This window comes from Scyliorhinus torazame, chromosome 1 (genome assembly GCF_047496885.1).
Source record: "Scyliorhinus torazame isolate Kashiwa2021f chromosome 1, sScyTor2.1, whole genome shotgun sequence".
Lineage (NCBI taxonomy): Eukaryota > Metazoa > Chordata > Chondrichthyes > Carcharhiniformes > Scyliorhinidae > Scyliorhinus > Scyliorhinus torazame.
The window spans coordinates 214,475,604-214,487,968 of record NC_092707.1 but is presented as its reverse complement, the minus strand read 5'-3'; the positions used below and the strand labels follow the sequence as shown (position 1 = coordinate 214,487,968).

The 12,365-nt window shown below is 49.9% G+C and overlaps 1 protein-coding gene across 1 annotated transcript in view; it reads right to left on the bottom strand.

Moving 5' to 3' along the window:
• mrps15 (mitochondrial ribosomal protein S15) overlaps nt 1-12,365 on the bottom strand; it is a 37,315-nt gene that overhangs the window by 23,890 nt on the left and 1,060 nt on the right. The window contains exons 2-5 of the mRNA XM_072502990.1: nt 10,208-10,264; nt 9,491-9,566; nt 4,553-4,601; nt 1,404-1,488 (exon numbers count right to left, since the gene is read on the bottom strand). Coding sequence (XP_072359091.1) covers nt 1,404-1,488; nt 4,553-4,601; nt 9,491-9,566; nt 10,208-10,264 — 267 coding nt within the window. The remainder of the gene's footprint in view (nt 1-1,403; nt 1,489-4,552; nt 4,602-9,490; nt 9,567-10,207; nt 10,265-12,365) is intronic.

Sequence of the window (12,365 nt, the reverse complement as noted above, 5' to 3'; positions counted from 1 at the left end):
TGGAAATGATTGGGTGTTGGGCTATTCTTCCTTTCCCCAGGTACTAGCGAGTCTCTGCAATGTGTTACCAGCTCTCTGTACACCTTCACAAGGGAGCTGGAATTGTTCTAGACTGGAGCACAGATCACATCACATAGAAGCTTTGTGTCTTTACAGAGAACACAGGATCTTTATTTAAAAAAAAAAAATTTAGAATAGCCAATTATTTTTCTTTTCCAATTATGGGGCAATTTAGCGTGGCCAATCCACCTGACCAGCACATCCTTGGGTTGTGAGGGTGAAACCCACGCAGACATGGGGAGAATGTGCAAACTCCACACGGACTGTGACCCAGGGCCGGGATCGAACCCGGGTCCTCAGCACCGCAGTCCCAGTGCTAACCACTGCGCCAGATGCTGCCCTAACACATGATCTTCATGACAGGTTTTGATTGTCTAATGAGGGTGGACAGAAATTAACGCCTGGAGTATTTGTTCCCTACTTGTTGCTGGGTTTTCCCTTTGTTCTCCTCTCCCTGTAGACATGTGTGCAGGGATGGGGGTGGAAGGTGGAACAGTTTAGTCATTCCGATCATCAGGATGTGGAGGAATCTGGGGCGTCATTCTCCGACCCCCCGCTGGGTCGGAGAATCGCCGGGGGCTGGCGTGAATCCCGCCCCCGCCGGTTGCCGAAGTCTCCGGCACCGCGCCGGTTGGCGGGCCCCCCCGCTCGATTCTCCGGCCCGGATGGGCCGAAGTCCCGCCGATAAACTGCCTGTCCCGACAGCGTGGATTAAACCACCTTTTGAACGGCGGGACAAGGCGGCGCAGGCGGGCTCCGGGGTCCTGGGGGGGGCGCGGGGCGATCTGGCCCCGAGGGGGTGCCCCCACGGTGGCCTGGCCCGCGATCGGGGCCCACCGATCCGCGGGCGGGCCTGTGCTGTGGGGGCACTCTTTCCCTTCCGCCTCCGCCACGGTCTCCACCATGGCGGAGGCGGAAGAGACTCGCTCCACTGCGCATGCGTGTGAAACTGTCAACGGCCGCTGACACTCCCGCGCATGCGGCGTCCGGGGATGTCATTTCCGCGCCAGCTGGCGGGCCAACAAAGGCCGTTTCCGCCAGCTGGCGGGGCGGAAATTCCTCCGGCATCGGCCTAGCCCCTCAATGTTGGGGCTCGGCCCCCAAAGATGCGAAGCATTCCGCACCTTTGGGGCGGCGCGATGCCCGTCTGATTGGCGCCGTTTTGGGCGCCAGTCGGCGGACATTGCGCCGTTTCGGGAGAATTTCGGCCCTGGTCTCTGTCCACCTGTCAATTCTGCTACAAAACATCTCATGTTTTAAAAAAATATTAATGCAAATGCTTAAGCCAGTAAATAAAGATTATAGGGAAATGTGTAATTTTAACAGGGGAAAAGCAAACTCACTTTGTACTTCTGTGGAGCCAACGTCACTGGGACTCCTCTGCACCTTCTCTACGAGCTGGCTAGTTTTCAGTTTCAGCTTCTCTTTCTGAAAGGGAGTCATTCACTAAGGTCAGTTCAATACAAACACGAAGATCAATCCTAACTGAACAGGATGAGAGACTTCCCCGTTCCAAAGTTCCACACAAGGTTATTGAAAACCTGGATTTGGTAGTGAATAGTTACAGAAAAGGGGGTTTCTCTCAGCTGGTCCACGAGATCACCACAGCCTGACCTTTCCATCCTCTGTCTGACTGCATGTCCCAGCTTCACATCTCTGCCACTTGTCAGTGCTTCACTCCAATTGCAGAAAATGGCAAATCTTGGGCCCGGCGGGCTGCGTGGAGCCGCGACCCCCCCGGCGGGCTGCGTGGAGCCGCGACCCCCCCGGCGGGCTGCGTGGAGCCGCGACCCCCCCGGCGGGCTGCGTGGAGCCGCGACCCCCCCGGCGGGCTGCGTGGAGCCGCGACCCCCCCGGCGGGCTGCGTGGAGCCGCGACCCCCCCGGCGGGCTGCGTGGAGCCGCGACCCCCCCGGCGGGCTGCGTGGAGCCGCGACCCCCCCGGCGGGCTGCGTGGAGCCGCGACCCCCCCGGCGGGCTGCGTGGAGCCGCGACCCCCCCGGCGGGCTGCGTGGAGCCGCGACCCGCTTGAACAACAGCATTGAGCTGTGACTTCTTTCTCTGGTCCCCATTTTAGCCAGTGGTATCATGAATGGTTCTCCCTCTTCATGTTCTGAAGAAGGGTCACAGGCCTGAATTCTCTCAACAGGCACTGCCTGAACAGCTGAGTATTTCCCACATTTTCTGTTTTATTAAACAAACAAAGAACAAAGAAATGTACAGCACAGGAACAGGCCCTTCGGCCCTCCAAGCCCGTGCCGACCATGCCGCCAGTCTAAACTAAAATCTTCTGCACTTCCGGCGTCCGTATCCCTCTATTCCCATCCTATTCATGTATTTGTCAAGATGCCCCTTAAATGTCCCTATCGTCCCTGCTTCCACCACCTCCTCCGGCAGCGAGTTCCAGGCACCCACTACGCTCTGCGTAAAAAACTTGCCTCACACATCTCCTCTAAACCTTGCCCCTCTCACCTTAAACCTATGCCCCCTAGTAATTGACCCCTCTACCCCGGGGAAAAGCCTCTGACTATCCACTTTCTCTATGCCTCTCATTATTTTGTAGACCTCTGTCAGGTCACCCCTCAACCTCCGTCGTTCCAGTGAGAACAAACCGAGTTTATTCAATCGCTCCTCATAGCTAATGCCCTCCATACCAGGCAACATCCTGGTAAATCCCTTCTGCACCCTCTCTAAAGCCTCCACATCCTTCTGGTAGTGTGGCGACCAGAATTGAACACTATACTCATAGTGTGGCCTAACTAAGGTTCTGTACAGCTGCAACATGACTTGCCAATTTTTATACTCAATGCCCCGGCCAATGAAGGCAAGCATGCCGTATGCTTTCTTGACTACCTTCTCCACCTGTGTTGCCCCTTTCAGTGACCTGTAGACCTGTACACCTAGATCTCTCTAACTGTCAATACCCTTGAGGGTTCTACCATTCACTGTGTATTCCCTACCTGCATTAGACCTTCCAAAATGCATTATCTCACATTTGTCCAGATTAAACTCCACCTGCCATCTCTCCGCCCAAGTCTCCAAACGATCTAAATCCTGCTGTATCCTCTGACAGTCCTCATCGCTATCCGCAATTCCACCAACCTTTGTGTTGTCTGCAAACTTAATAATCAGACCAGTTACATTTTCTTCCAAATCATTGAAATATACTACGAACAGCAAAGGTCCCAGCATTGATCCCTGCGGAACACCACTAGTCACAGCCCCCCAATCAGAAAAGCATCCTTCCATTGCTACGCTCTGCCTTCTATGACCTAGCCAGTTCTGTATCCATCTTGCCAGCTCACCCCTGATCCCGTGTGACTTCACCTTTTGTACCAGTCTGCCATGAGGGACCTTGTCAAAGGTCTTACTGAAGTCCATATAGACAACATCCACTGCCCTACCTGCATCAATCATCTTTGTGACCTCCTCAAAAAACTCTATTAAGTTAGTGAGACACGACCTCCCCTTCACAAAACCGTGCTGCCTCTCGCTAATACGTCCATTTGCTTCCAAATGGGAGTAGATTCTGTCTCAAAGAATTCTCTCCAGTTATTTCCCTACCACTGACGTAAGGCTCACCGGCTGGTAGTTCCCTGGATTATCCTTCTTCCGCACAGGAACATGCCGGTCCTGAATACCTTTCAACTGGCATTTGAAAGCCTCCCACATGCCAGATGTTGATTTACCCTCAAACATCCGCCCCCAATCTAGGTTCTTCAGTTCCTGCCTAATATTGTTATAATTAGCCTTCCCTCAATTTAGCACATTCACCCTAGGACCACTTTTATCCTTGTCCACCAGCACTTTAAAACTTACTGAATTGTGGTCACTGTTCCCGAAATGCTCCCCTACTGAAACTTCTACCACCTGGCCGGTCTCATTCCCGAATACCAGGTCCAGTATAGCCCCTTCCCTAGTTGGACTATCTACATATTGTTTTAAGAAGCCCTCCTGGATGCTCCTTACAAACTCTGCCCCGTCCCAGTCAATATTGGGGAAGTTAAAGTCTCCCATCAAAGCAACCCTGTTGCTTTTACTCCTTTCCAAAATCTGTCTACCTATCTGCTCCTCTATCTCCTGCTGGCTGTTGGGTGGCCTGTAGTAAACCCCCAACATTATGACTGCACCCTTCTTATTCCTGATCTCTACCCATATAGCCTCACTATACGAGCCCTCTGAGGTGTCCTCCCGCAGTACAGCTGAGATATTCTCTCGCTCTTCAAAGGGTCCTTTCAAACCTAGATCACGAACCAAGCTTTTGGCATTTGGCTATCACACTACATTGTGGCTCGGTGCCAGACTATGCTTCACAACACTCCTGTGAAACGTCTTGGGATCCTTTATTACATTAAAAGTGGAAAGGGAGGGTTTGATGCAGAAATAAAACAGGAGCTGACCACAAGATCAGGAAAAGATGTTGTTGGAAAGCCTGAGATATGCATTGGTATTTTTCTTAAATAAAACCCAATCTGAAAAGGGGAATGACTTACGCGCGTTGCCATTTCCAGTGACAGCAGCCTTTGAACCACGTCATTGGTCCTGTAAAAATCATATCACAAGTCAGATGGTCAGGATGGTATTGCGTAGGATGTATCGATTATACAGAATATATAGATTATATAGGATTAGATGGGGTATGTATCAGAAGGTCTGAAGCAGGAATGTCGCTGACAATTGCACAGTCTTCAGTAACATTTGTGGCTCCTCAGTCACTGAAGCCGTCTGTGTCATTACACAGCAAGAACATTCAGGCTTGGGCTGATAAGTACCAAGTAACATTCTTGCCACACAGGTTCCAGGCAATGATCATCTCCAATTAGAGAGAATCTCCCCATGACATTCAAAAGATATTACCCACTATCAACATTACTGAAAAGAAGCTTAACTGGACCCATCCATATAAATATTGTGGCTACAAGAACAGGTCAAAGACTAGGAATCCTGCTGCAAGTAACTTGCCTCCTGACTCCCCCAAAGCCTATAAAGCATCCACAGAATACAAATCAGGAGTGTGCTGGAATACTCTCCGCTTACCTGGGTGAGTACGGTTCCAACAACGGGCAAGAAGCTCGACAGCATCCAGGGCAAAGCAGCCCGCTTGATTGGCATTCCATCCATCACTGATGTAAAGCGGCAGCCGTATGTACCATAGATAAGATGCACTGCAACAACCTCCCGAATTTCCTTCACCATACCAAGTCAGAGTTTTAAAGCGCAAAGTGAGGCCTTTCTGCCCATTGCGTCAAGCACCTAGCAATTCTAATCCAAGCACCTTCCAAATCCACAATCTCAACCACCTAGATGGACAACGGCAGCAGGCACATGGGAATAATGGCAACTGCAAGTTCACCTCTAAGCCACACACTTGGAAATATATCGCTGTTCCTTCAGTGTCACTGGGTCAAAATCCTGAAACACCCTCCCTAACAGCACTGTGGGTGTACCTACACCACATGGACTGCAGCAGTTCAAGAAGGTGACTCAGCAACACCGTCTCAAGGGCAATTAGGAATGGGCAAAAAATGCTGGTCGAGACAAAGACACGACCCATGAAAGAATGAAAAAGACAGAAACAGGCCACTCAGCTCAACCAGTCCATAGCGATGTTTATGCTCCTACTCAAGCCTCCTCCCATCTTCCCTCATTTAAATCTACAATGGTCACCTGCTATTTCCTTCTCCCTCATGTTCTTGTATAGTTTCCCTTTATATCTATACTATTCACTTCAACCACTCCCTGTGGTACCGGGTTCCACATTCTCACCATTCTCTGGGTAACAAAGTTTCTTCTGAATTCCCTCTTGTATCTCTTGGTGACTGTCTCATGCTGACGGCCATTAGTGATGCTTTTCCCCACATGAGGAAACATTCTCTGTGTATCCATTCTATCACAATCTTTCCAAATTTCAAATACTGCTATTAGGTCACCCCTCAACCTCCGTTCTTCACTCCTTTCCTGATGACGTTTACAGGGACATTTCTGGTATCATCCCTGTAAATCTTCCCTGCACTCTCGCCAGTGCCTCTATATCTTTTTAATAATTCTGTGGCTGGAACTGCATGCTGTGCTCTAAATGCGATCTATCCAGGATTTAATGCAGGTTTAGCCTAACTTCCCTATTTTTCAATTCGATCTCTCTAGAAATGAAACCTAGCTCTGGGTTTGACTTTTAACCTGTGGCCCAACTTTTAGTGATTGATGTATTTTTATTCTGAGACCCCTCTGTTCATTTACCTCACCTAAATTCTCAGCTAAGTATTAAGTGACCGTCCCTATTCTTCCCACCAAAATATATTACCTCACATTTCTCGGTGTTCAACTTCATTCGCCAATTATTTTTCCATTCTTCAAATTTATTAACGTTCGGGGGCTGCATGGTGGCGCAGTGGTTAGCACTGCTGCCTCATGGCGACAAGGACTCGGGTTCAATCCCAGCCCCGGGTCACTGTCCGTGTGGAATTTACACATTCTCCCGATGTCTACATTGGTCTCACCTTCACAACCCAAAGATGTGCAGGATAGATGGATTGGCCATGCTAAATTGCCCCTAAGTGGGAAAAAAAAAGAATTGGGCACTTTACATTTTTAAAAAATGATTCATGTCCTTCCGTAATTGGTTGTCTTCCTCAATGTGGGGTTTGGTTAGCTCAGTTGGCTGGACAGCTGGTTGGTGATGGGGAGCAACGCCAACAGCGCAGGTTCAATTCCTGTACCGGTTGAGGTTCTCAACCTTGCCCCTCGTCCGAGGTGTGCTGATCCTCAGGTTAAATCACCACTATTCAGCTCTCTCTCAAAAGGGGAGAGCAGCCTATGGCCCTCAGATACGATGGCGACCATGGACTAGCCCATCAACACCCCTAGTTTTGTGTAATACACACATTTTAAAATTATGTTTTTGATTCCAAAGCCTAAATGAAAATCGCTTATTGTCACAAGTAGGCTTCAATGAAGTTACTGTGAAAAGCCAACTATTTAGCCCAGTGTGCTAAACCAGCCCCTAACGGGTTGATGCAAACTGTGGGCAGCAGTGATCCCACACTGATACCTATATACTCACTCCCACCGTTTCCCTACACCTGCTGCCCAGCTGAACTAATCAACTCAAACAAGTGCTGCGAGGTTACTGAGCAGGTCAAGACTCTACCTCCTTCGCCCGCAACAGCGTCCTCCCTCTCGCTCTCTCTACCCAAACCTCAACCCCGCGAGTATCCATCATCTCTCCAGTCCCCATTCTCAGTCTCCACACTCCCCGTGGATCATCCTATGCCTCTTGTAGTCATACGTCCAGTCTCCAACAATCCGGAGACCTGGGCCAAAAGCCAGTGGAGATTCAGGATGAGCAATTGGGGTTGTGAGCTCCGAGGCAGCAATGATGGCTGTGCTGCGAGGACTCAGATGTGACAAGTCTGGAAATCGACTCGGAGGCCCTTTGAAAGTGCACACATAATACTTTGTGTCGATGTGCGTAGTCTAATGATCTCTCAGGCCCATTGCAGCCACTAACAGGTAGGTATCTGAGCTTTTTTTTCTGTGCCTGTACCCCTGCCATTTGAATGCCCCATCCCTGTCAATTTTCATTCTGCACCAAGTGGAAAGTATTAAAATGGGATTATAGGAAAAGCTTGGAAAGCGCTGTTCTAGAACTAACAAATGCCATATTAGAGCGAGTGAAGGCTTAATTGATAGCCTTCGAGTCTAAAAACGCAATGTGATTGAGTTCAACGAAGTGTTTAAAAGGGACGAGGGGGAAACAAAAACTAGCTGCATGGATTATTAATTTAGACAAGGGCAATGAGACAGAGACTGTTTAGAATAAACTGGGCAAATCTGTAAATGGAGAAAATAGGACCTGAGCAGTGGGAGATGTTCAAAGGAGCATTGAATCTGATAGGAACCAGTTTAGACCCCGATCAGGAAAGAGCTCAATTGCCAAAACTAAAACAAGCAGCAGCTCACCTTCGCAACACCAATTAAGGACACAGTTGTATTCATACCAAAGCACCCTTCAGTCAATTAAGTACTTTTATAGTATAGTCATTGCTGTTCTACAGGACGTGTAGCAGCCAATTTGTGCACAGCAAACTCCCATCAATAGGAATATAATAATGATCAGGTGACAACCTTTTTACCTGAGGGATAGCTATTGCCTGCAGGACACTGGGATAACCCTAATCTCCCCTCACCCCCCGATTTTATTTCATGGCACCTCTTACATCCACCTAATGGAGCAGAGACATCTCCAAAAACTCAAAAGAAACAGGAGCAGGAAGAGGTCATTCAGCCACTCAAGCCTGCTCCGCCATTGAAGATGATCATGGCTGATGATTGTGACCTTAACTTCTCTTTAACCGCCTCCCATAACTCTTGGCGATCAAAAATCTTTCTAACTTGTCCTCGAATATGTTCAATGGCCCAGCCTCCACTGCTCTCTGTGAAAGAGAATTCCAAAGACTAACAATACTCTTTAGAGAAGAAATTCCTGCTTATCTCCATCTTAAATAGGACACCCTGATTTTTAAACAGTTCCCCCTAGTTCTAGATTCCCCCACAAGAGGAAACATGTTCTCAGCATCCACCCCGTCAAATCCCCTCGGGATCATATACGCTTCAATAAAGATCACTTCTCATTCTTCTAAACTCCAAGAAAATAGATCTAACCCTGCTCAATCTTTCCTCATAAGGCAACCTTTTCATTCCAGGAATCTGCCTAGCGAACTTTCCTTGATGTGCCTCTAATGTAAGTATATCACTCCTTAAGTGAGGAGAGCAAAACTGTGCAAAGTGCTCCAGGTGCAGTCTCACCAATGCCCTGTGCCTCCAGTATGCTGCAAGGATCAATTCATGGAGTACTTTCAGTACACTAAGGACTAATTGGATATTCAAGACTCCAAAGTCAAACTAGGTGTGTTCAACACCAACGGCGATATGGTGGTTCAGTGGTTAGCACTGCTGCCTCACAGCGCCAGGCACCCGGGTTCAATTCCGGCTTGGGTGACTGTCTCTACAGAATTTGCACTTTTTCCCTGTTGCTGCGTGGTTTCTTCTGGATGCCTCCCACAGTTCAAAGATGTGTAGGTTAGGTGGATTGACCTTGATAAAATTGCCCCTTAGTGTCCAGGGATGTACAGGTTAGGTGGGGTTGTGGAGTTATGGCAGGGAATGGGCTGAGGTAGGGTGCTCTTTTAGAGGGTCGGTGCAGACTTGATGGGCCGAATGACCTTATTCTGCACTCCAGAGATTCTATGATTCATGAGAGGCAAGAGATTTGTATGTGAGGCTGACTCCCCTGCTTTAACTCTAGAATATTGGAGCTGAGCATATTCTGCAACCCCCCCACCATCCCCTCACATTCTAGAGCAGGATCCCAATGGAGAAATAGCATTATTTGAATGTTGAGCAGCAGCAGTCAGGAAATTCTGGCTACATACGTATTCATTAACTCCAAGTCTTTGTAGTCCTTCTTCAGCAAGGTTGGTGACAGATCATCCAGCTGGCTGGGAAATTCTGTAATGAGGGAAAAAACACATTTATAAATATGATGGCATTGGGACTTCATTGAATTATAGAGCACAGAGGCCTTTGTCAGCTGTTCGAGAGCTACCCACTAACCTGCCCCATCCCACAATTATTTCTTCTTCATGAATTTATTATTCAATCTGTTTCAACCCCTTTGGGCAGTGCATTCAGTGTTTTCAGAAGTGCATCTCCAGCCTTCCTGCTGGGGTGGAGCTCCACTCACTGGTTGCACTCTGACAGAGCACCCACATATTCACTCCTTACAGGATAGGATCCAGTCCAGTTCCAGCCCAGTCCTGTCACTCCCAGATCCAACATATACTTTAATACTTTACCCGGTGGGGAGTGAAAGGGATGTGGTTGGCTGTGCAGTGATTATACATTGGCATCTGGGGTCAATTTTCCCTTTTGAGTAGAGCCTGATGAAAGTCTCTAATAAACTGGGCGTGGACCTATCCAGCTGAGATTTTAAGCTATCGGCCAGTTCTAGGCACTCAGCTTGTTACCAATGACACCCAGTTTTTCTATCAATTATCAAAATGTTTCTGTTGCTACACTCAGTTCTGTACAGCGAGAGCACTTGATTATCTCTGGGTACATGCATTGTCCATTCGACGTTCTGTACATACCTCGAGCTTTCCTTGAGAGACTGGCATAATTGTGTACGATTTGCACCAAACTGGCACCTAAGGGAAGACACAGCCAATAGTTAACAAGGGCCACAAAACAGTTTCGATGCTGCCTCTCATTCCATTACACAAGGCTAACCTGGATGCAAAATGCAGGTTGCTCAGCACAGCAAGGTTAAAGTTCGTAGTATACAAAGACTACAACACAAATAGGTACCTAATGATTACAGATATAATGAAATTGAAGTGCATTCAGACAGCCTTTATATGTAATAACACTGTTCAGGAAGGTTCATTTCTCACACCCAGTCTGTACGGCCTAGTCTGTGTGTTGGCTTAACCTTGTGGAACAAAATCAATAACAGCAGGTACTGCAAAGGCAGCCTCATCCTTCGTGTTGGTGTTCTTTTAGATTGATAGGGGCATCAGGGGTTATGGGGAGAAGGCAGGAGAATGGGGATGAGAAACATATCCGCCATGATTGAATGGCGGAGCAGACTCGATGGGCCGAATGGCCCAATTCTGCTCTTATGTCTCATGGCCTCCATCTGCGCTGTAGATTCTATGATTCTATGGTCTTATGTCCTGTCTCCACTCTAAATGGGAAATACTGATTGGCACTATACAGATTCCTGAATGAAGAAGGCTGTCTTATGAGAAAAAACCGAGCAGGTGGTGCCCATACTGTTTGGAGTTTAGAAGAATGGGGGGTGATTTTATGGAAACGTATGTAATACTGATGGGAGTTTGACGGGGTGGATGCGGAGCAGATGTTTTCCCTCATGGTTTCAAAATAAGGGGTCTCCCATTGAAGGTGGAGATGAAGAGGAATTTCTTCTCTCAGAACAAAGAACAGTACAGCACAGGAACAGGCCCTTCAGCCCTCCAAGCCTGCGCCGATCATGCTGCCCATCTGAACTAAAATCTTCTACACTTCCTGGGTCCGTATCCCTCTATTCCCATCCTATTCATTTATTTGTCAAGGTGCCCCTTAAACGTCACTATCGTCCCTGCTTCACCGCCTCCTCCGGCAGCAAGTTCCAGGCACCCTCTACCCTCTGCGTAAAAAACTTCCCTCGACCTTCTCCTCTAAACCTTGCTCCTCTCACCTTAAACCTATGCCCCCTAGTAATTGACCCCTCTACCCTGGGGAAAAGCCTCTGACTATCCACTCTGTCTATGCCCCTCATAATTTTGTTGACCTTTATCAGGTCGCCCCTCAACCTCCTTCGTTGCGGTGAGAACAAACAGAGTTTATTCAACCGCTCCTCATAGCTAATGCCCTCCATACCAGGCAACATTCTGGTAAATCTCTTCTGCACCCTCTCTAATGCCTCCACATCCTTCTGGTAGTGTGGCGACCAGAATTGAACACTATACTCCAACGGAGCCTAACTGTTCTATATAGCTGCAACATGACTTGCCAATTTTTATACTCAATACCCCGGCCAGTGAAGGCAAGCATGCCGTATTCCCTTGACTGGGGGGGGGCAAGCAGACTCGGGGGGGGGGGGGGGGGGGGGCAACCAGACAAGGGGGGGGGGGCGGGGGGCAACAAGACACTGGGGGGGGGGGCGACCAGACACGGGGGGGGGGGGGGGCGCAGCCAGACACGGGGGGGGGCAACCAGACACGGGGGGGGGGGGGCAACCAGACACGGGGGGGGGGGGGGCAACCAGACACGGGGGGGGGCAACCAGACACGGGGGGGGGGGGGCAACCAGACACGGGGGGGCAACCAAACACGGGTGGGGGGGCAACCAGACACGGGGGGGCAACCAGACACGGGGGGGGGGGGGCGCGAGGGGCAACCAGACACTGGGGAGGGCGACCAGACACAGGGGGGGGGGGCAGCCAGACACGAGGGGGGGGGCAACCAGACACGATGGGGGGGGGGGGGGCAGCCAGACACGGGGGGGGGGGGGCAACCAGACATGGGGGGGGGGCAACCAGACACGGGGGGGGGCAACCAGACACGGGGGGGGGGCAGCCAGACACGGGGGGGGGGGGCAACCAGACACGGGGGGGGGGGGGCAACCAGACACGGGGGGGGGGGGGCAACCAGACACGGGGGGGGGGGGCAACCAGACACGGGGGGGGGGGGGCAACCAGACACGGGGGGGGGGGGGGGCAACCAGACACGGGGGGGGGGGGGGCAA